The sequence below is a fragment of the Rhinolophus sinicus genome, linkage group LG12 (assembly GCF_036562045.2).
Source record: "Rhinolophus sinicus isolate RSC01 linkage group LG12, ASM3656204v1, whole genome shotgun sequence".
NCBI lineage: Eukaryota > Metazoa > Chordata > Mammalia > Chiroptera > Rhinolophidae > Rhinolophus > Rhinolophus sinicus.
Window position 1 is genome coordinate 20,835,777 of NC_133761.1, and position 25,788 is coordinate 20,861,564.

The window sequence follows — 25,788 nt, forward strand, 5'->3', positions numbered from 1 at the left end:
AAAAGGGACATTTGAAACAGAAGCAGAAAAGAATGTACTGAGTTCAAAAAGCTGTCTGTTTTTGTGTACATACTTTGGAGCATTACTTTTCAGAGGAGGAGCAGCAGGAAACAATTTTGGGGAGGTGGGCAAGGACTGAACTTGGAAGGCTTTGTATCAAACTAAGAAGCTGCTGAATGGTTTTTAGTGAGGGAGTAATCCAAACAGTTACTTACTTAGCTAAATAGTCCAGAAGTGTTAAATATCTGAGCACACACTAAATAAACCCTTCCTTAAAACTCACTTCAACTTATCATGTGGTTACATACATCTTTCATTTCAATATGCCATAGCTGATATTCAATAATATTCTTCATCTTTGACACATATTTTCCATTTCACTCTAACCTTTAAGTTTATTTATTTTACATATATATATTTTTTATTTTGTGAAAAACAAAGGTCAGGTTTCTTTAAGACTGAAAATGAGCTGATACCAAAAAAAAGTACATAGTCTTATATGTACATGTATATATTTTTTGTGTACACATAAAAAGAAAATTTGTTACAAAAAAAACATAATTATGATGTAACAGTTTCCAAAGGACAGTAAACTTTAATTTTTAACATCAATAGCATTATTCAGTGACCAAATAATACAAACATCTACTTAAATATGCATTGAGAATGAAAGTGTCACCAAGATGATAAAATCCTATCACTCAAAAGAGTCAATGTTTTGTAATCTTAAAGTCATATTTAAGAAGCAAACTTCTCAAATTGGAGTAAAAGAAACAGAAGTAAAAGCCAAACAACAACAACAACAAACAAACAACAAACAAAACAACAACAAGAAAACAACATAGAAAACAGTTCTGAGAGTTAGCTGTGCTATATTCTATAGTCAATTCTTTCAAATATCTGTGTATTACTTATGGCAGATTTTATTTTCAAGTTATTTCTTTTTAAGATATTAGCTTGGTTAAAGTATAGTCGTATGTTGCTATAAATCCCTGTTTTACTTACTCTTTTTCATCCCTAAACTATTTGGAGATTTTATAACTCAAAATATTTCATTGTCCTTGCACCCAAGAAATGGTCAGTATATAAATCCACCATCTATTCATCTATATTCCAGCAACTATATTTGGTATTTCCAAGTCTAGCTCATTTAAACAAACATTGAAAAACAAGGATTCTACTTAAGGTGGTGCTCTAATTATTTTGAAATACAATGCTATCTAACACCAAGATGGAAGTTGTATAATAATTGGATTAAAAAATAGCATGGGATGTTTGTCCAATTCACCAAACCCTCAAAATTTATCTAGTCCACTCCAGTTGCTTGAATATCCCTTATAGTAAAACTAAAAAAGTGGTCCATCCTAAGTTTAAAAAGTCTTTAGCAATGAGGTCCATAGGACATTGTGCCATAGTCACTTCCATTATTCTCACAAGTAAAGAGGTATTTATTATATTGAACTAAATCCTGTTTGATATATATCAGTTTAATTATGCACAATATGGACTATACTGAGCAATTCCAGTCCTCTTCTCACATCATAGAACCTCAAATTCTTAAGAAAACCAAAGACTGAAATTGAATCTTTTGAGTGATAGGATTCTATCATCTTGGTGACACTCTCATTCACAATGCATATTTAAGTAGATGTTTGTATTATTTGGTCCACTGCATAATGCTACTGATGTCAACAATTAAAGTTTACTGTCCTTTGGAAACTGTTACATCATAATTATGTTTTTTTGTAACAAATTTTCTGTTTTTGTGTACACAAAAATATATACATATACACATACACACAAATATATACATATATACTGTGTTTCCCCGAAAAAGACCAAGGCTTATATTAAATTTTGCTCCAAAAGATGCATTAGAGCTGATTGTCCAGCTTGGTCTTATTTTTAGGGAAACAGGATACATTTATATTATATTATATTAAATTAAATTATATTATATTATATTATACATATATATGTGTGTATATATGTATTATAATATATATAATAGTTTAATTATGTATACATATAATATGTACATAATATTATATATATACATATATGTATATATATGTGTGTGTATATATATATACACACACACACACACACACACACACACACATACATACATACATGCAGAGGATACCAAAAAAATGTATACGTATTATAGGAAATGAAAAACTGTATTAAAATTGAAATACTCAATATATACCGATAACAAAAGATGAATATAAGTGACATTTGAGTTCTGCAATTGCAAGAGGTGCTCAAAGTGGTTACCATCAGTGTAATTTTAATACAGTTTTTTCTTTCTTAAAATTTGTATACATTTTTTAGGCACCCTCTGTATATATTTGTGAAATGTACAGCATAGGTAATATTATGAAATAGGAAGAGCTTGTGCTTTGACTTACATTTATAGTCTGGAATAGCACAAAGAACTGAAAGGTAATTGGTAACCCCCAAATTGTGTTAAATTCTCATGGATTAAGCTGATTCCTGAGATCAGAAGTGGCTTTGTCTGGAAAGAATACTCTAAGAGAGAGCAGTTTCCTGTCTAATCCCACAAGCCTGAGTGAGTTAAAGTTTAGGAGAGAAGAGGGTGAGGAAGAAAGTAATGAGGGAAAAGAAAAGGGCAAAGACATAGATAATAGAGGCAGAGGAGTTGGGTCATAAGAAGATGAGAAAAAGTAAGAAAGAACATAAAGAAATAGAAAGAAATAAATACCTCAACTTTTAATTATTTATCTATTTATTGTCCAGAAAAATAATGCATCTTCTATGTAATAAAAAAAGAAAAAAAGGAAATCAATACCATACATTTTTAGGTATTCCTCCGATTGTTTGAACTGCAAGCTTAATGCAAGTCTCTTCTAACACATAATTCAAGGTATTGTCTCCTCTATAGTATTGAACATGAAAGCAGAGTTTCCAGTTTTGAAAATGCAGTTTTCATTTAGGCCTAAAACACTAGCATTATTTAATGATTTCTTTCTTTGACAGTGCTCTGTCCTGCCAACGAATTACGGCTAGATTCCACGGGAGTCATATTGAGCCCTGGATATCCTGACAGTTACCCTAATCTTCAAATGTGTGCCTGGAGCATTTCAGTAGAAAAGGGATATAATATCAGCATGTTTGTAGAATTCTTCCAGACAGAAAAGGAATTTGATGTTCTTCAGGTGTATGATGGTAACCATGGGTTATATTTACTGGATATTCCTAAATTGAGTCCAAATATTCTATTTATATATACAGACCTTCAGTATAAACAATCACTTACATGGTTTTATATTATATTATAGATTTTTTTAGTGTATCAACATCCAATTTACTTAAATACCATATGGAAATATTAATTGATGATTTTATAAATTGTAGATTCTTTAGCTATCACATTAAAATATTTAGAACAAACATTTTATATTATGTTTTAAGTTACTGTTGATGAGGTAGTTGGTTGCAGAACAATTTCACTATATTTAATACTATTCTAATGATATAAAATACTAAAAGTAAATTGGAACATAATTGTTCAGGTGTATCTAAATTGTATTATTTTCTTTCTGAAGGACCAAATATTCAGAGTCCAGTGCTTATTTCCCTCAGTGGAGATTATACATCTGCTTTTAATATAACAAGCAATGGTCATGAAGTTTTTCTTCAATGGTCAGCAGATCATGGCAATAACAAAAAAGGCTTCCGGATAAGATATATAGGTATGTGATACTTATGACTTTAGTACAGATCTCATCTGCATCCTCAGTGTGGTTGTTTTTAAAGAGCACAAACATAGACACTCTTCAATTAGACAGGAGTTTAAATCATAGTTCCTTCACTGATGTTTCTTAAGCAATTTATGGGACCTCTCTCTGTCTCAGTTTCCTCATTGTAATGATAATAATTCTACAACTTGGTCATATGATTTTTGAAAAGATTAAAAGCACTTATAATATTAATAACTTAAGTAAGTTCATTATCAAGTAAACTTACATTTTTAATGTATTTTCCCCCCCAATTGATTTGTTTCCTTTGAACTTTCACAAAATTGATAGTGGTGCTCAATTGTGTATATCTGATCTATTTAATAACTCCTTTAAATGACAGGTTTAAACAAAAGATAAACATACAATGGTTAAAATTTTTGTTTTCATTATTATTCATCTATTTGTGATACTTGCTAACTATATTAAATATTTAAAGAGAGAATGATGAATACATCATTTAAATGTAAAAAAAAATAATTGTTTTGTCACTACTGATTTTCATTGAGTAATATTTAGAAAGATACGGGCTGAAAATAATTTTAATATCAAAATGAAATAGCATTTTCTATGTCTTTCTGTTTATGAGGTCTACTGATGTTGAGTCAATAATTTTCTTGTTGAGAAAGTGTACATAAATAGTTTCCCATATGTGAAGGTTATATTCCTTTTATTATTGCTATCCTAGTTTATGTCAGATGCCATGTGTATGTGGCTCAGTAACATAATACTTCAGAACCAATCAGCCATCTCTTTCTGTGCAGTGTTTAGATCATGTCTTCCCAAACCACAGGTCATTGCTAATCATTCAACTGAAAATTACTTTCATACATATTTTATAAACAATCCTGACACAACAATTCTAGGCATAGATTTAAATAACCTTTTAATATCAGTTCTAAAAGTATACGCTCAGATTTCGCTCATACAGATAAATTTACATAAACACATAATGTACAAATAAAACAATGGTTGTCTATTTGTTTTAATTTTAAAGCTATAGTATGATAGTTTGATTCTAATTTATTAACAATTTGTATTTTACATTTTAGAAGTAACATCAGTCACATCATATTATACTCCTAATATGTATACAAGTTTTATCCTATAATAGACTTCTATTCAATTTTAAAAATATGATTAGGCCCTAAAAAGAGAAATGCTCTAAAAAATTAAAATATGGGGCCGGCCCAGTGGCTCAGGTGGTTGGAGCTCCGTGCTCCTAACTCTGAAGGCTGCTGGTTCTATTTCTACATGGGCCAGTGGGCTCTCAACCACAAGGTTGCCAGTTCGACTCCCTCAAGGGATGGTGGGCTGCGCCCCCTACAATTAACAACAGCAACTGGACCTGGAGCTGAGCTGCGCCCTCCACAACTAAGACTGAAAGGACAACAACTTGACGTGGAAAAAAAGTCCTGGAAGTACACACTGTTCCCCAATAAAGTCCTGTTCCCCTTCCCCAATAAAATCTTAAAAAAAAATGCATGCATAGTTCTTTTAAAAAAATTAAAATATATTATCCAGTTTTAATATATGCCTCAGTACTTCAGATTTTTCATAATTGAATCTGTTTCTATTATCTGAATAGTGTAAATGTATTTTTATTAAAATTGTGCCCAAAGACAGCATTTGAAAGTCAACACATTAAGTTTCATTTTTAATGATCATAATAACTAAAGGTGCACCATTCAAATCAAGCCATCATAATCATTAGATTGACTATATTATAAACCAGAGCCTTATGTTGATTTTCATGACAAATTTGGATATAAATATAGTGAAAACACCACTTTTAGCCCCAAGAACAGCTTGACATATTGAATATATATTTTTCCTTTAGAAACGACAGGTTATGACTTATATATTTTAAGTCCAAGCTATTTCCTACTATTTACCCCTAAAGTCTCATTTTTCTCAAAAGAATACATTGAAGTTTCAAAGGGTAATGGATCCTGCCAGGCTGAATAGTCTCAAAAGTACATATATATGAAAATGCTATTTGACATTATCTTTGACATTTCAGACTTCAGGAGATGAAAAAATTTTATTTTATTGGCATTTTTTATCACCACATGTAAGCATTCTTGACAGCATCAAAACTTTAATAAATTGGGAAAGAGGATTATGGAATGTGAGGGATCCTTTGGAGACATCAACCAAAATTAAATGCATGATCTAATATGATAATATATAGTTGTCTGGAGAGAACTTCAAAGTGACATGTAAACAATATGCTCTAAATATTCCTACCAAGGCTTTGGCATTTAGGCCCTTCAAATGACAGGAAGTACAGCTTCCAAACTCTCTGAAATATTTGTAAGGCTTTTGAACCTCCAGAGTGTTAAGAAAATATGATATATTTCAATTCAGAAGATATCTTTGGTGCTGATAAGAATTAGAAGAAAAAAGCCCAGAGATTGATATGTCTCATAAAAGTCATGTCGATATATTGTCAAGAAGATATAAAATAATATGATGTTCAGATGAAGTAAAATTCACATAGATGGCCTATTTTTAAGTATTGATGTTCACTCATAGGTTTTTATCACTCTGGGATATAAAGAACTGCTGATTCGTTAATTATGCAGTGACTATTTTTTTTTTTAAAGCTTTCTACTGTAGCACCCCAGAATCCCCACCTCATGGATACATCATCAGTCAGACAGGTGGACAACTTAATAGCGTGGTCCGCTGGGCCTGTGATCGAGGATTCCGACTTGTTGGTAAAAGCAGTGCTGTGTGCAGAAAGTCTTCCTATGGGTATCATGCATGGGATGCTCCAGTCCCTGCTTGTCAAGGTAAAGTATATCATTCAAAAAACTGATAAAAACATTAAGAAAAGATTAACCCTTTTAAAATTTTTCATTGGGATCACTGAAATTTCCCAAAATATAAACAAAATTCACAATCATATTATAGACACCGCTCATGAAAATAAGGCTTAAACACACACACACACACACACACACACACACACACACACACACAGTGATAAATTTGTGGAGAATGAGACACATTGTTTTAAATTCTTCATTTGTTGTTATGTGATCTATGCCTTTACTCTATCAACTTATATACATACTCTATTCATACATCCACAACTTTAGTTACTTCATTGTCATACAATGATTGCCCCAGAGCTGGGTATTGTATTAGTGTGGAGTCTGCAAAAAGAATAGAGAGGATAAGAGGTGGGCAAGTTCCCTGAAGGCTTTCACTCTGATTATGCAAAAATGTGCTCTCAGAGCAACGAGTTTAAAAGAACAAAATGTAGCTAACCACCACATGATTATTTCACTGTTTAGCTGACTCAACAAAGATATGTCTTTCATTTTTGTTTGTATTTTGTTAAAAATCAAGGCACTCTCTGAGCATTTATCCTGCTATTGCAAACTCAATGACAATCTACTTAATCGACAAATGGCATATTGTAGAGCTTTGGACTAAGTCTTGTTTTTAAAAAGTTGTTGAGTGTCTTATCTAGGTGTGGTCATAAAGGCATATTCTGTATCAGTTACACAAGAATATCAAATGTCATTGGACTTTAAAATTTTTCAAATATTTCACATATTACATTATTTTGTCAATATGGAATTTAATTTTGTATTTGATTTATTCTATCCAGAATGTGGAGGTGTATATAACAACAATGAACCCTACATTAAAAAAAAAAGTACAAAACACTCTCAATTAATAAATAATAGGTTTTATCTATAATCTACTTAATGGAGGCAATTTTTATAAAACAAAAAATGTATACAATAGATCAATTGAAATTTAAAATTAAACAACAGCAAGTTAAAATGAGCATAGAATAAATATTACCTGACATCCAGAATGGTTTCTTTTACCTACTAAACTATAATTTCTACGTCATGAAAAGATAGCTCTCATAGGCATGTATAAATAAATGAGAAAACAAAGAATTATTGTTTTCTTTTTCTGTGGATTCAGGAAACATGAACGGCTTATTAGAATTCTGGGCAGTGTCACAACCTTACAGGGTTGCAAACATTGAAGGCGCTGGTTACATGTAGAATAAATATATTTCAATAAACCATCAAAACATCTGCTTTCCTTTGACCAATTGAATACCAGAAGTATTTACAAATTCTTAATGTTACCTAATTTTTCTAGCACTGGTTTGGGAAAGAATCTTTGATCTCATAATTTCAGAATGATAGGAATTTAAAATGTATATAAGAACCTCTAAATCATATATATTTTAAGTAAACATTAAAATGCTCTAAACTTTGAACTATTACATTTAGTTATGTAGGAATTATTTATATATATATATATTTTATATGTACTATATATGTGTATACATATATATTAATTATTTTTCCTAAAGGTTTGCTAAAGATTATTATACATATTAAATAGTTTATATATAAACCTTTAGGAAAAATCATTAATTTTTGGTTCAAATGTAATCCTGAACTTTCTGAAAGTTTGAAATTGCTTTGTTGAGTCAGCTCTATAATTTCATTGATTTTTTTGGTATATAATATGACATTTATATACGGAATTATGTTTTTTCATTGTTCTTGATTTAAAATCATTATACAATTAGAATAGGTATATTGAAATGCAGTTTAAAAAGATGATATTTGCATAGTAAAGTGATAAATATTTATAATTCAAGGAGAAATTTCCAAAATTGATCTTTTATTATCACTAAAAATTTTTTAAAGAGTAATTATTTTCTAAAAATATTTGTTGTATGTGACCTATCTATGTTTGGACATAGACAATTAAAATATAATTGTTAAATGTCTTTGGGAAGAGGAATTCATACAATGCAAATTTTGTTTTGCTTCAAATTTGTTTTGCATTCTTCATTTTTATTGTTCTTGTCTCTTCAGTCTCATACAGCCTCACATATATTTACTTGATCTATGGGTACACAATGTGAGCATGGTTAAAGACAGAAAATTTAGTCTACTATCTCTACTTGTGTTTGGTTTGCTTTTTTATTTCATCTATACATCATAATCATTCTTCGATTTTTCCCTCAAAAAATTAAACCATGATCATCTCCTCCTTCAGGAATTGAACCATTTCCATCTCACTACACAATGAATATTATATAATGTTTGCAGAAACTGTCACTTTGTATTCGCTGCCTCATTTTTAATTTGTGCTTTTTTGGAGAGTTCTGTACAGAAACCTCTTTGACACCACTGAGTGATGATGGTCCTTCTGAAGTTAGTTCATTTTCCTTTTATAGCTGAGAAGTTCAATTGTAAGCTAGCCACAAGCACAGCTGTTGTACTATCATTTTAGTGTTTTTTTTTGTTTTGTTTTGTTTTGTTTTGTTTTGTTTTTATTGTTGTTGTTCTAAAATATAGCCATTTTATACTAACCACATATATGGAACCTATACTATTTAACCTGTGTTCCTTTTTTACTTTGATTTAAGTTCAATATATACTTATCCAACAATGTATAATTTTTAAAAGATCAGTTAGTATCTTTGGGAATTTCAATCTTTGGTTTTGAAATTCCCAGAAGTCATAAGTGGAAATATAAACATTTCTTTAACAGACAGACATCAGGAAACCATTTACATTTACAACACTATTTTAGAGGTTCTGTAATTAGATAGCAGGGATAATAACATCATTATATGAGATTGCTTATGTAATTTATTGCCAGTGTTATAATTTGCAGATTACAAAATTACAAAAGATCAAAATTTGTTCATAATTTGCAGGTTATCAAATTACAGAAGATCAAACTATTCTCCAGAAGGGAATCTCCCATTCAGTTTTGAGGATTTAATATAGATTTCACTAAGATATTTTCACTTTATAGTCAATTCAAATGGATTAGTTAAATTTAAACACCTTAATGATAGGTTTTTGAGAGAAGTAGAAACAATTTTAGCTTGAAATTGGAATTGGTAAAGGGAACACAGCATTTGTAAACATTCAAATTCATGGATCTTACCTATACTTTACTTATGTCATATCTTTCTGTTCTCTATTTCTTTTGATATAAGAATAATATAGTTACAAGTCTAGAATTTCTTTGTGAAACTTACAAGACTAGATGTTTCAGAAGTCAGAAATTGCTGATTTTATAGAGGTAATACAGTACACATACCAGTATGATAACTCCACCTTGTTCTGGGGCTACACCCATATTCAAATACACTAATCTTTTTGCTTCAGAGATATGTATAAATATTTACACATAACTGACTATAATATAAAATATACAAATCATCTTACTTAGGGCTTTGCTGGCAAATGCATTCTTTGAACACTTACTTTTTTTCTTTTTGAAGATACAAATTGTGTACTTGTAGAGCAAAGATGGAAAACAGTTGATCTTAGGGGATTTCTGTGCAGTCCTTTGAATTTATAAGATGTGGAAATATCTTATATACAATAAACTATTTAAATATAAAATTTTACTATAATTATCACATTATGATAAAACTAATTTTCACCTAAATCAGATTTATTGTAGATAAAAACCAAGACATCTAAGACATATCAGTGAAATGCAGGAAGATCCAAACTAGGTTTTAAGACAATAAATCCTGGCTTTACATTTATTAAACATGTCATGCATATGATATTCCATGGATGGTGTCCAAGCATATAGAGTTTGGCTGGACCTAAGACAAAGCAATATCCAGCTTCCAGGTAAAATAAATCTGTTTGTTTTATTCCTGGCCAAAGTCCTGATGAGTATTGGCTACTATCACCGTTATAATTTTTAATAATTATCTATCAAGTTGAATTGACCAAGCTTGCTATGTGGTGGTCCAGTCATGGGTCAGCACTAGATACACTCCATATATACCTAACTTGCATTCTTATATAATCTATATAAATGCTGATAGCCATTCACATGCTGACAAGAAACTAAGTAAGAAACGGAAAATAAAGCATACTAATGGATGATTCACCAATTAAAAAACACATTCAATTAAGAGTTTGAAATAAATTATTCAAAAAGTTATGGTTCAGAAAAGTGTTTTTAGGAGGTATTCTGAAATTGTTTCAGAGAAATTAATAAAATTCCAAATAGTGTTACATACTTTACAGTTTAAGAGATCTATCTAATAAATTCAGTATTTTACTGTTTCTTTGATTCTTATCTGCATGTATTTATTCTAGCAATTTCCTGTGGGATACCTAAAGCTCCAAAAAATGGAGGAATACTTACAACAGACTACTTGGTAGGAACCCGAGTTACCTATTTTTGTCATGATGGATATAGATTATCATCTAAGGAACTTACCACTGCTGTATGTCAATCAGATGGAACTTGGAGCAATCATAACAAGACCCCTCGCTGTGTTGGTATGTGTATTAAGGAAATTTTATCACTTGTAATTCTATTGGCATCTTGTATGATCTGAAATTTTATATATTCTTTAAATTTTAGAACTAATCCCTTAATTAAGGTGTGATGTCTAACAGGGAAATAAAAATTAATTTAGCTGTCAGGTACTATAAATAATTGGAAGACTTTGCACTAATTTTGGAAACTCCAGAATATTTATGTCCAAAAATTGAAGTGACTCTTCACTTTATATAACAAAGTTTCATTTATTTTGTAAAAAGTAATTTATCAATCCACACGTGTTTCAATGCACAGACTCTTGAACATTTTTTTTTTAAAGTTTACATTAATAAAATTATATTTCAATACATTCAGGTGTGATTTTTATAAGTATTAATGATGCTGCTGAGATGATCCATAACTTTCAATTTTTGTCAGTATTCTCTAGGTTACCTACATTTAGAATATTTCCCATTTCTGCCATTACTACTTTAAAAGGTAAAAAAAATATTATATAATGATGATATAATTCTGATAAAATATTTGGTAGGAAAAGAATTGGACAATGTTGGTTTAAATTAGATAGAATAGACATGGCTGACTTATTAGCATTTATGTTTTTGGTTTTTGTATAGTTGTTACATGTCCAAGCATCAACTCCTTTACCTTGGAACATGGAAGATGGCGAATTGTGAATGGCTCCCACTATGAATATAAAACCAAGGTAGTTTTCAGCTGTGACCCTGGTTATCATGGGTTAGGTCCTGCTTCTATTGAATGCCTTCCTAATGGTACATGGAGTTGGAGAAATGAAAGACCATATTGCCAAAGTAAGTATACGCTCTGCTAAACTTATTTCATAGGCTATCTTTGGTGATTGAATTGCCTGACCATTTCCTTTAACAAATACACTATAGCAATAATGAGATAATGTTATGTCAACAGTAATTTATTCTGATTACACTTTAAAAATTTCCATTTTCTTTTTTAAATTAGTAAATGCTTATGTAAAAAGAATAGGCTTTGGATTCAGAAATCCTATGTTTGAATTCTAAATCTATCGTTTACTATAACAACTAGATAATATTAATTGCATACTTATAACCAACCAAGCACTGCTTTTAGCCCTTTTCATGCATTACTTTATTTATTCCTTAGTTCCAATCCTGTAAATTAGTTGATATTATTAATTTTATCAAAATGGAAACTTATCCCAGATTTAATCATTTTGCAAAAGTCACAGAGCCTATAAATGGTAGAGAAATGGGATTCAACTCATGCAGTCTGACTACAGCCTCTGGCTTTAATCACTATTTTATACAATGTTTATTCATTTAAATCCAAATTTCTTAAACTAGAAAATTACTGCAATGCCTATCAGTTGTTGTTATAAAGATTTAATGGTGTGATGTGTTGAAAATATCAGCTAGAATCTGATTCACAGCAGTAGCTTATTAAATATTTACTGAATAAAATAGAACATATTAAGTCATTCTATTCCCATGTATTCTTACATTGCAATATAAATGTCCAATGTCTAAGTAGATACACTAATTGTACATAGGATATTCAGATGAAATATATTAAACTTTCTTTGAACTTCCTTCACTACATTTATTATTTACTTTGTGCCAGGAAATGTGGTAGGCTGAAAATTCATCCTTTATTTTGTGTCCAATGCAACTCTGGCATTTATGGCACAGACGGTGATAATTTATAAAAAAGCCAAAAAAGGAAAAAGAAGTCTAATGATGAATAAAAAGTTTAATAGGGCAGACAGCTTTGTATGTGTAATAAGTACACAGGTATCTACTATTCTATTAATAGTCTATTTTGCAATTTATTTTCTTAATCTCAATTTAAGCATAGGGTTTTGAGGTTACCCATTTTATAAGATAATTATATCAATGAATTAAAAATCTCAAAATGTATATCTAAATTATATTTGATATTCTAAAAACATAGATCTCTTTGGTAAAATTTTGCCCTATTTCTTTGAGATTTGTCCCAGGACTTTCTTCTGCCTTCAGCCTTATTATTCTTCATATATATATATATATCTATATATATATATCTATATATATATATATCTATATATATAGATATATATATATATATTAATGGTGTATAGGATAGAGATATTTCAAGGAGCTAGGAAACATTATCTATAACAGAAACATTATTCACATATTCAACAAATGTTTGTCTGGTTCCCTTGTGCTCAATCCTCTATTATGTAGAAGGGTTTAATTGATAAATAAGACCAGGTTCTTGCCCACAGCTAAGAATGAGGACCAATGAGGACTCAATCACAGTTCATTGAGAAAATGGAAAGAATAGTAATTTTTCAGGTCCTCCATTTATTCATGTTTTACATTAAAATAATGTAAATATTAGTGTTGTTAATATGAATAAATATTATATGTACCTCAAGGGATTATTTAGGGGAGTAGTTTGAAACAATCAGTACATTTAAAAGTTTATATACAATTATACAAAGTTTGAAAATTTTCTATTTGTCTATCTAATGACAATCTAAAGTCTAGAGCTGAAAGCTGGAGCTGGAGCCACAATAAAGCATCATGGGCTGGTGGTTAAGGATTGGATTCTGGGCTTAGACTGCTGGGTTTAAATTTTGGCTTAGCTATTTGCAGACTGTGTAGCTTTATTAAAGTTACTTAACTTCTATGTGATGATATCCTAGTGTATAAAACTCAGATAATGACTATACCTACCTCATAGTGTTGTTTTGAGAATTACATAAGTGAAAGCACTAGTAATGGTGTCTGGTACAAAATAAAGACTCAATCAACATAATCTGCTATTATTTTTATTCTATAACAATATTTTATTTTTAGTCTTTAAATATAAATCCATAAGAGCTGTGTTCTGAATTTTTAACAAGTCTGTTAATCTCTCTTTTTCATTTTTTGAAACCTACAAATAAAATGTGAAATATAATTATATCTAATGGTTCTTGTAAGAATCAAACGGCATTTTACATGTAAAGCTCTTTATAAACTGTAGGGCCCTCAACAAAAATAATTATAATTACTATCTTAGCATTGTTTTAGATAATGAGGAAACTTTGGTTCAGGTAGGTCAAAGGCATTGTCCAATGTCTCTTAATAAGTCAGAGAAAGATTTTGGACTAATGAGATATTTGCCCTTCAATTCTGTGTTTTTCTATTTTTCACTACAACCTGCTGAGTGATCAGATTGCATAAACAAAAGACACAAAGAAAATAGCTTCACAAACTTTCTGGTCAAGATAGCAGAGCAGGTAAATGCTGTGCCTGCCTCCTCTCATGACCACGTTTCAAAATTACAACTAAACTATAGAACAACCATCACTGAGAATCATCTTAAATACAACTGAACCAAAGCCCTACAATTAAAGACATACAGAAAAAGCCACCTGGATACTGATAGGAGGGGTTGAAACACGAAATAGGCTAGTCACACACCGCGTGGGGCCATTAAAAATTGGGAGGAATATCTCAGCTGTGGAGGTCCCTCACGGAGAAGTGAGGGTTGCCAGCCTCACACCAGGGTCTGCAGCCCAGGATTTTAGTGCTTTGGAGATAAATCTCCACAACTTCTGGTTGTGAAAACCAGTGGAGATTGTGACTCAGTGAGACAGAGGACTCCTAGAGTCCCAGGTGATCCTCTTAAAGGGCCCACACACGGACTCACTCACTCTGAGTTCCAGTGATGGGGCAGCAGCTCAAAGGGTGCCAAGGAAATAAAGGGAGGAACTGAGTTGTCTGGCTTCAGGAAAAGGCTGAAGGGGCAGATTTCTTCCTGACAATAGAACTGCTGGAAGCCATTGTTTCTTTGTTGAGCCCTCCCTCTCCAGGTGAGCATTAACAGGCAGCTGCCATACCTGAGTCTCCATCAACTTGGCTAATAACACCATTTATCCAACCCACCCTGGTGATTATGTGACCCTGCCCACCGAACGTTTGGGCTCATCCAAGCCTCCTCCAGTAGCTTTTCTGTACAAATTGCCTGCCTTGGTTCATGCTACAGACTTTCCTAAAATCTCTTGAGGTTCACAGAACTCAGAAAAGCATCATCTGGCTTTGGTATGTCCCTTACCTCTGGGTGAGCAGCCCTAACCCAGGCACTAGCAGCAGATGGCCTTAGTTTTAGCTTGATCTCTTAAGGCACCTCCAAGTGCTGCACAAGTGGTGGCTATTTATGGATTGCTTTGTGGCTCATGCCAGGTGGCCCTAGGCAGAGCACATACTGCAGATAAATTTGACCTGCAGTTGGTCCCCTCCTAGGAAGCCACAGGGCTGGCATGCCCAGTAGTAAGCTTCAGACCCTATAGGAGAATCATCCCGCTGCCTGCAAGGATGACATATCCAATGGGAAGATTGGGCAGGCACCAGAGCCCTGCTAAAGTGCATCCTGCTCTGTATAGTCTGCCTCTGCACCACAGCTCCTCCACTGTATTCACAGCCACTGCTCACAACCAATCAGCCAGAGGGGCAATCCCTTCTACTTATGTGCAAACAGCAACCAGGGCTCAACTACAACACAAGGGACACACAACCCACAAAAGGGACACACCTGGCACACCCAGCTCTGGTGACAGAGAGACTGCACCACTGAGCTCCACAGTACACTTACTTCATAAAGCCACTCTACTAAGTCAGTGAGATATAGGAGCCCTACCTGAATCATAGAAACAAATACAGGGAGGCAGCCAAAATGGGTAGACAAAGAAATATGTCACAAATAAGAGAACAGAACAAAGCTCCAGAAAAAGAATTAAAAATGGAGACAAGCAATCTATCAGATGACAACTTGAAAAACACTGGTTATAAGGATGCTCAGTGATCTCAGGGAGAACTTGAACAAAGAGTTAAGAAACACAAAAATGGAGACAGAACATAAAAAAGAACCAGTCATAAACAAAGAATAGAATAACTGAAATGAAGAATACATTAGAGAGAATCAACAGTAGATTAGATGAAGCAGAAAATTGAATCATCAGTTTAGAAGATAAGGTAGCAGAAAACACCCAATCAGAACAACATTGAGAAAAGGGAATCCAAAAATATGAGGATAGTTTAAGGGGCCTCTGGGACAATATCAAGCATACCAACATTTGCATTATAGAGGTACCAGAAGAAGAAGAGAATTGAAAACCTATTTGAAGAAATAATGATGGAAAACTTCCCTAATCTGGTGAAAGAAATGGATATCCAAGCCCAGGAAGCACAGAGTGTCCCAAACAAGATGAACCTAAAGAGGCCCACATCAAGACATATCATAATTAAAATGTCAAAAGTTAAAGACAAAGAGAGAATCTTAAAAGCAGCAAGAGAAAAATAGTTAATTAACTAAAAGGTAGCTCTCATAAGACTGTCAGCTGATTTCTCAACAGAAACTTTGCAGGCCAAAATGGAGTGGCACAAAATATTCAAAGTGATAAAAAGCAAAGATCTATAACCAAGATTATTCTACCCAGCAAAGCTATCATTTAAAATTGAAAGACAGATAAAGAGCTTTCCAGACAAGATAAAGCTAAAGGAGTTCATCACCACCAAACCAGTATAACAAGGAATGCTAGAGGGACTTATTTAAGTTAAAAAAAAAAAAAAAAAAAAAAGATACAAAGTAAGAATAATAAAATGGCAATACCTATATATCTGTTAACAATTACTTTAAATTTAAGTAGGTTATATGTTCCAGTCCAAATACATAGGGCTGAATGGATAAGAAAACAGAACCCTTACATATGCGGCCTACTTCAAATTGAAAAACACACAGACTAAAAGTAAAGGGATGGAAAAAGATATTTCATAAACATGGAAAAAAACAAAAACAAAAACAGCTAATCTGGAGTAGCAATACTTATACCAGACCAATAAATAAATAAATAAATAAATAAATAAATAAATAAAACTTTAAAATAAAGGCTATAACAGAGACAAAGAAGGACCCAGTAATCCCACTTCTGGGTATTTATCCAAAGAAACCCAAAATGCTATATCAGGGAACATGTACCTTCATATGCTCATTTCAGCATTATTTACAGTATCTACAATATGAAGGCCACCTGGGTGTCCCTGAATCCAAAAATGGATAAAGACGAGGTGGTACAAATATATACAATGGGATGTTACTCACCCTTGAAAAAATAGAATGAAAGCTTGCCATTTGCAACAACATGAATAAACCTAGAGGGTATTGTGCTGAGTGTAGTAAGTCAGACAGAAAGACAAATATCATGTGATTTCTCTTATAAGTGGCATCTAAAGAACAAAATAAATAAATGAAACAAAAGAAAATAGCTTCATCACTTGTCACTGTAACATAGAGGTTTTATGGGAACTTAAAGAGGATACATTTTAAATTATGTCATATATTTTCTCTACATTTTCACACTCATTCAGACAGATTTTACAGATGTCAGTTTTAATGTAAATATGTCAAATCATAGGGAGTTCAAAACATTAAAAACATGGTTTTGTTACAAGTGCATATTGACTATGTTTTTAACTTTTTTATTGTTTTGAAGTTATTTCCTGTGGAGAACTACCTACACCTCCAAATGGAAATAAGATTGGAACTCAAACTTCATATGGCTCCACAGCCATTTTTACCTGTGATTCAGGATTCATGCTTGTGGGCTCTGCTGTACGGGAATGCCTTTCTTCAGGTCTTTGGAGTGGATCTGAAACCAGATGCCTAGGTACAGATTTTGAAGTCATTTTAACCAACCTCTTCCCCATTCCTCCTTCCCTCCCCTCCCCCTGGAAGGAAGGCAGCCCTTTTTCCGTAATATGAGGTGACAGCTGATATTCATAAGTAAGGATTCGAAATAACTTGATATTATTTAACTGGAAAAAAAAAAGTCTCATAGTAGAAAAGCTATTAAACAGACTACTCTTAAAGCTAATCAACTAGTATTCCAAATGAGAATCTTATGGCATTAAGGAGAGACAATGTCTTTCAAGCATGGTGAAAATAAAAAGGTGAAAACTAATTGCTGATAATTATATGTCTGCATGCTCAGCTGGATTAATTGGTGTAGCAGTTAATTCATTGTAAACCATGGTCAATTCTCCTTTCACCTATTTTCTTAAGGTTAAAGACCAAAGAAGAAAAATAATTTCCACATTTAAATATCTTTCTCCATTTTTATTTCACAAGATTTTGAACATGTGTAATATTACTTTTCATTGAAACTTTAAATATATATTTTTTAAACTTGATTTTAGAGCTAATAGGATTTTTTCCCTTTAGGGTTCTTTGAATTCATTATAAAAAACTGCATTAAAAGAAACCGCACTAGCCTTTTCTTCCTTCACCTCCTCTTTTATTATTAAAATAACATTATGATTTATACTTTATCTCTTTTTTCAAATATTTCAATAATTTCTTTAACATTACAAGAAGAGTATAATTTATATGCCTTGTTTTTCTCTAAAATGATATCAAGACCTGACAGCCAGTGTGGAATTAGGTATAATGGAAATTGTTCTAATTATTTGCTTGTCTGTTGGGAACAAGACGTAATCTTTTTGTTTATTAATTTAAAAATTGTTGATTATTATGAAGAGGGTATGGCAACATTTGTACAATGTTTTCTCTCTAAAATTTTACTTTTAAAAATATGATGCATGGCAGAAAAGTCTATACTTTAACAAGTTAAATACATATTGTTTTGCTCATATACTTGAAAATATTCATGGTAATGCAATTATTATTTGAAAGTTAAAAAGTATAGTTAGAGGTTTCGGTAAAATTCTCCCCCACCCCCCGTTAGACATATTTGTTAATAGGCATACTTGGAAACCTAACAACAGTTGTTTCTTTATAAGATCATATACATGTAAATGTGTATAAAAAGAAAACAATAAATAATTAAATATATATTAATGTAAGATTAAATAATCAAACTGTTTCCTAATAGTTCTTAAACTGATTTTGGTTATGCTGATTTCAATGACAGATTACTTAGTTCACTCATAAATTTGAAAATGTATATGTAAACTAAATCTAAAATATTGTATTTTATGGCCCTATGCCCTGATAAACTGTTATCGTGTATTCTTTATTGAATATTGTATAGAGAGGGGGGGTTTATTCTATTTAGAATTCTGAGTCAGTTCTCTGAAGAGTCAGGCATAAAAGGAATATTTATGAACAAACATTTCCTCTCAGTCTGCGAAGACAACATCATCATCCATTACTAAGGACATAGTGTTGACATCAGATATAAATTTTAAAGGATGTTGGTACTGGTAGTAGGGAAGTGCAGTTGCCAAACAAGCAAATCCTAACTAACATCTTATGCTTGGAATGAGCTTTTGAATTCATGTAGTCCAGTCATTCTTCTCACATGTGAAAGTGTTTGATTGAATTTACCAGTGATAACGTTTGAGTCTGAGTGTTTTTTTGTTTTTTTTTGTGGGAAGGGTTTTAAGGTTTCAAATATTTTAATAGATAAAGGACTATTGAAGTATTCTGTTTAATACTGTGTTCCTTCTTGTATGATATGATTTTCAAAGAATTTGCCTTTTTCTTCTTTTTAAAATGATTTTTATTAAAATGTAGCTAACATACAATGCTATATTACTTTTGGGTGTATACCATAATTATTCAATATTATATACCTAAAGAAGTGATCACCATGTTAAGTCCAGAAACCATCTGACACCATACCACACTATCACCATATTATTAATTATATTCCCTGTGCTGTACTTTACATCTCTGTAACTACTTGTTTCATACCTGGAAATTTGGACCTCTTATCCCCCTTTACCTTCCCTCCTTTTGAATTTTTCAGTTACAGTTAATATCCATTATTATTTTATATTAGTATCAGGTGTACAGCATAGTAGTTAAATATTTATATAATTTACGAAGTGATCCCCCTGACTAGTCTAGTACCCACCTGGCACTATACATAGTTATTGCAACATTACTGACAATATTCTCTATGCTGTACTTTACATCTCCATTACTATTTTGTAACTACCAATTTGTATTTCTTGATCCCTTCACCTTTTTCACCCTGTCCTCCAGCCCCCCTCCCATCTCACAATCATCAGCTTGTTCCCAGCATCTGTGAGTCTGTTTCCTTTTTGTGTATTCATTTCTGTTGTCCTCTAAAATCCACATATAAGTGAGATCATATGGTATTTGTCTTTCTCAATCTGACTTATTTCACTTAGCATAATACCCTCTAGGTCCATCCATGTTGTCTCACGTGGTAAGATTTCATTCTTATTTATTGTGAATAATAAATATTTCATTGTATATATGTACCACCTCTTCTTTATCCATTTATCTATAGATGAGTACTTAGATTGCTTCCATATCTTCACTATTCTTTTTATTCGAAACTGTTAAAAGTATTGGCATAAAGTTATTCTTCACATTTCCTTATACTTTTATTATAATTTCTTTAAGCTTGTAATGCTATCACTTTATTCATTCCTGTTATTGGTAATTTTGTTCTCTTGTGTTGATAGAATTAGCTAGTAGGAGTTTAACAACTTTGTTGCTGATTTTAAAGAAAGAATATGTAGCTTAGATAATGTTCTCTATAGTTTTTCTATTTTCTATTTTCTTCATTTCTTAAACTGTTTTTAATGTCTTCCCATCTACTTTAACTTTATTTTCTCCTCTTTATTTTGCTCTTCTTTTTTCTCTTTTTAACATGGAATTTGAGGTCATTGATCATATATATTCCTAATAAAAACACTTAATGCTGTAAATTTCCACACTAAGCACTGCTTTGTCTGTATTCTTCAAATTTTGATGTTATATATTTTTTTTACACAGATTGAAATGTTTTCTAATTTCTTCTAGACCCAACTGTTACTAGAAGTGGATTTTCTTTTAATTCTCTGATATATGGCATTTTACTGTAGTTATCTTTATGACATATAATCATGTTTGCATCATGTGTGGCATGTTTCTAAGTAAACTTTAAAAGTTTAGTAATGTTACATATGTATATAAACACACAAATAAACTTAGATCACGATATTAAAAATATTTCTTTCTGACTCATTTCAGCGGGTCACTGTGGAATTCCAGAACTCATTGTGAATGGCCAAGTCATTGGAGAAAACTACGGATACAGAGACACAGTTGTTTATCAATGTAATCCTGGTTTTCGATTGATAGGTTCCTCAGTGAGAATATGTCAACAGGATCACAATTGGTCTGGTCAGCTCCCATCCTGTGTGCGTAAGTAAGCATGGCAAAAGTAATTAGAGACATCTGTTCTCACCCAATTACCAATAATTATATTCTTAGGTAAGATATGTAAGTATACACACACACACACACACACACAAACACATACACCTCTATAGGTAAATCTATATACATATACAGAGGGTGCCAAAAAAAGCATACACATTTTAAGATAGGAAAAAAGTGTATTAAAAACACCCTGATGGTAACCACTTTGAGCACCTCTTGTAATTGCAGAAGTCAAATGTGACTTGTATTCATCTTTTGTTATCGGCATACATTGAGTATTACAATTTTAATACAGTTTTTTCCTTTCTTAAAATGTGTATACTTTTTTTTTGGCACCCTCTGTATATGTTTACAGATGAAGACTTACTAAATTCTCACAATTCTTTTTTTATACTAGTATGCACTTGTCTTTGAAGTGGGATGAGTTCAGAAGCACATAAAACCAGGGAGAAAATATTAGAATGCCTGTTATTATTTATGTTTTATCATAAAGACAATAAATTAAATTCAGCTTTTCTGGTATTTAATATAAATATGAACTATTTATAAATCCATATTTCTGATAGAAGGTGAATTCTTGATGAATTTTTAGTTATAACACCTTTAATTTCTTGAGACCACTGTGGAATAGCATACATATTGCAATATGATACTATGGAACTTTTTATAGTAGAAAATACTTTGGATAAATTTTTTATAATAATTATTATTCTATGACTGTCACATCAAAATCAGATCCTCATGAAGTATAATTTGTCTGTGAAGGAGTCATCAGATGTGACCCGAAAAACTGTTCTCATTTCAGTCCACTCTTATCTGTAGGTTCTAATTCCCTTATATGAGTATATAAAGTGAATGATTGAAAGCATTTATCATTATGGCCACTTTTTGCTTCAAAATCCATAGTATGCTTAAATGCATCAAGATTGCATGTACACAGCTGGTGTCATTATAATGTTTTGTCATAAAATATTATAAAATATTTAAAATTTACTTAAAAACTTATTTTCAATCACTCTTTCTACTCTTTTAAATTCATACAAAATTTTATAACCATATGTAATTTTGGAATTGTTTTAATAAAATACCTCACAAATTCAACAAATATCCTGCTGATCTTTTTAAAGTTAATTTAGTTAGGAACTCACACATGAAAAATAAAATGGATTTTAAAATAATACTTTCATAGTATTATTATTATTTAAATACACCTGCTGTGCTCTGTGTTTCCCATATATCTGACATAGATTTGCCCATTGTGCATTTATTATGACTGTTATACACACTCCTAACATCATAATATAGTTGAGTATTGATAACGCTGTTACTTTTTCTTACCCCACTGAATCCCCAGCAGTACATAATATTTCATATCCTAAGCTATCCCATTTTGGATCTGAGAGTCAATTATCAAAGTGTTTCTTTTATTTTTTTCCTTATTTCCATCCCCAATTACTGACATTTAAATTAAAATTGGTGTTAGAAAATGAGAATAAACTCTGCAAATATGCTGTAATTGTAATATCATAGGATCACACCATAGAGATTTTGGAGGCTTCAGATAAATAATGTATGGGACTTTTTGTCTTAACAGAAAATACTTCCTTTATTCTGTGACTTAATTATATCCATATGTATAAATTTCATCACTGTCAAAGTTTTATCCAATCAATAGAAATTTATTTGAGTTCTGTTTTCATGGAGAATTATTTTGTGGGTTGAGATTTAATAGGATAATAGATCATATAGTGAACAATTAAAATTACTTTTCTAAGGTCTGTGTGTGTGTATGCATATGCTCTTGCACATGAGTGTACAAACACACACACACACACACACACACACATTGTCTGGTGATTTAAAAACAGCAGCATTATGCTTTTATTGGTCCTAGATTTTTTTCCCCTTTCATTTATATTGAAGCATAACCAACTAATACCCCTGTTTTCCTTGTTAAATAATTGATACTATAAATGAAAATTGGTCCATAGGGTAAAACTGGTTGCTTTATTGATAATTTTAGCAAGAATAAGATGCAGTTAAATTTCCATATGAGTAGGTTGACATTAACAATACAGCTGAAAAATAATTGCTCTTGGGTAATTTCAAAAGTACTATAAATGACTATGAGTTTTTGCTGTGCCCAGTAATGAAGCACTGTTACTGGAGTTGCTCTGATTAATAGAGTGAGATAATGCAGTAAAACAATTCATAGAAATACAATGTTTGGGAAAAGCCAGAACTCCATAAAATCTAGAATAGAGCTGTAACACTAAAAGAGTTTAAATAATTCATCTAATTGATACCATTATTCCCAAACAAAATTGTGCTAAATTATCAAATATCAATTGTGAAGAAAATAAACCAGTAAGAGTTCTAATACAGTATCATTTTGTTGTCCATATTATGTAGTCACATTAAATTATTCTTCAAACACACTTTTACTCATCAATTTATTATTCATAAAAATTGATTGTATAAATATTAAAATAATTTCAAGGTTGAATGCAAACAGCAGGCGTATCTTCCAATTCTTAAAACTTAACTAGAAAAGGAAAATTCATCAGTTTCATTCCTTTCTGCTATTAACTAATTACATGAATTTAAGTCATTCCCAGATTTTATTCTTCAGTATTATTCCCTTAAAAAAAATAGAGAATAAAAAGATACCATGATCTTTACACATCTCAGCACCACTTGCATAAAATGATCACAATTGTAAGTAATTATATTTTACTAATATAATATTTTTATTATACAGTTCATTTTGGCATTCTAAATTGCTCCTTTGCATTAGTAAAATATATTGCATAAAAGTAATCATCTTTCTACATTGTTTGAAATGATTAATGGTAATTGTCATATGATAATTGATAACCAAATATTCTCTTTTGTGCTTCCCCTGCCCCCACTCACTGCTGTTAGCTGTCAGCTGTGGTCATCCTGGCAGTCCAATTTATGGAAGAACAAGTGGAAATGGATTCAACTTTAATGATGTGGTCACATTCTCCTGCAATATTGGGTACCTTATGCAAGGGCCAACAAAGGCACAGTGCCAGGCCAACAGACAGTGGAGCCATCCTCCACCAATGTGCAAAGGTAAAAGTCTAACTGTATTCCAGTTTAGCACACGGTAATAATGGGTCTATGTAAACATAGGTGATAACATTTGAAACAGCTTGGGTAGAACAGTGGGAAGTTTTCAGTTAATAAAACAAGAAGATACAGTGTTGATGTCATCTCATTAGCGATGCTTTCCTTTTTCCTTACTTTCTAACTTACTTTTTTTGAGTTAAAACTGGCAGGCATTGTTTCAACTGAATAACCTTATTGTCTTGTACCTATTTTATGGCTGCATGTAAAAAGTCATTAAATCCGTTTTACTTGCAATTTGCTTCATAATTAAGGGATCTTACCTTTGACATTTATTTTCCTCATATTTTTAGAAAAAATATACTCGAGGCCCAGATTACCATGATACCTGTATGGGGAAGGGGTTGTTTATTGTTTTCGCTATGAGAAAAGATTAAAGAGAATTTTTTGGTGTTTTCCATTTTGCAAAGAAGCGTGATATAGTTCATATTGTTCAATAAAATACAACCAAATCATCATTATTTTTACATTTCTTATGGTTTAACTAAAGCTTATAAAGTATCATTTTAAAAATCTGTACTCAGCAGAATACTTATGGAGTTGCTATTAAAAAATTGCAACACAGTTTTTATTTTTTCTAAATTTTCAACAAAGATTTGACTTCATTACCTTAGATAATCCATGTATTAATTTTATTCCTTGAATCTCTGATTTGTTTTTTACCACTGAAATTAAATTTCTTATGGAATTCAATGTAGGTGTATGCATGTTATTTCAAACATACCTTTTAACATTTGACATTTGTTTAGTGGTGAACTGTTCTGATCCTGGAATTCCAGCCAATTCCAAAAGAGAAAGCAAAATAGAACATGGAAATTTCACCTATGGTACTGTAGTATTCTATGACTGCAATCCTGGATATTTCTTATTTGGGTCTTCAGTTTTGATATGTCAACCAAATGGACAGTGGGACAAACCTTTACCAGAATGTATCAGTAAGTAGATAATGTGAATTATTTCTCGAGAAGTGCCATGGAAGCAACATGAATGATTTATTGTCTTATAATAAAATATCTAGAGGTATATATCAGAAGGATTTTGTTTGTAATAATTATTTTAATGTAATGCTTAATTTTATTGTTTCATTGTTTTGAAACTACACTTTTTTATATTGTGCCAATTCAATGACCAAATGTCCTTTTAATTAATATTAATGTAATGAATATCTTTCTATCATTCTTTCATTTTGAACTTTGATATAGCAGATGAAAAGCAGACATCTTTCATATCTATGATATTACCATTCCATAAGAGGCAACTAAATTTTGATTTACTTTTGTGCTAATATTTCAAATTGAATGTAAGGCAATATTATTAGTCTTAA

General features: G+C 31.4%; 1 protein-coding gene across 6 annotated transcripts in view; it reads left to right on the plus strand.

Moving 5' to 3' along the window:
- The window catches only part of CSMD3 (CUB and Sushi multiple domains 3), a 1,090,811-nt gene that overhangs the window by 994,453 nt on the left and 70,570 nt on the right, over window positions 1-25,788 (plus strand). For all 6 annotated transcript variants that reach the window (XM_074316364.1, XM_074316366.1, XM_074316365.1 and 3 more), the window contains 9 exons: window positions 3,004-3,192; window positions 3,573-3,719; window positions 6,374-6,562; window positions 10,901-11,086; window positions 11,705-11,899; window positions 17,605-17,778; window positions 21,120-21,293; window positions 24,237-24,410; window positions 25,214-25,399. In XM_074316364.1, the coding sequence (XP_074172465.1) occupies window positions 3,004-3,192; window positions 3,573-3,719; window positions 6,374-6,562; window positions 10,901-11,086; window positions 11,705-11,899; window positions 17,605-17,778; window positions 21,120-21,293; window positions 24,237-24,410; window positions 25,214-25,399 (1,614 nt within the window). The remainder of the gene's footprint in view (window positions 1-3,003; window positions 3,193-3,572; window positions 3,720-6,373; window positions 6,563-10,900; window positions 11,087-11,704; window positions 11,900-17,604; window positions 17,779-21,119; window positions 21,294-24,236; window positions 24,411-25,213; window positions 25,400-25,788) is intronic.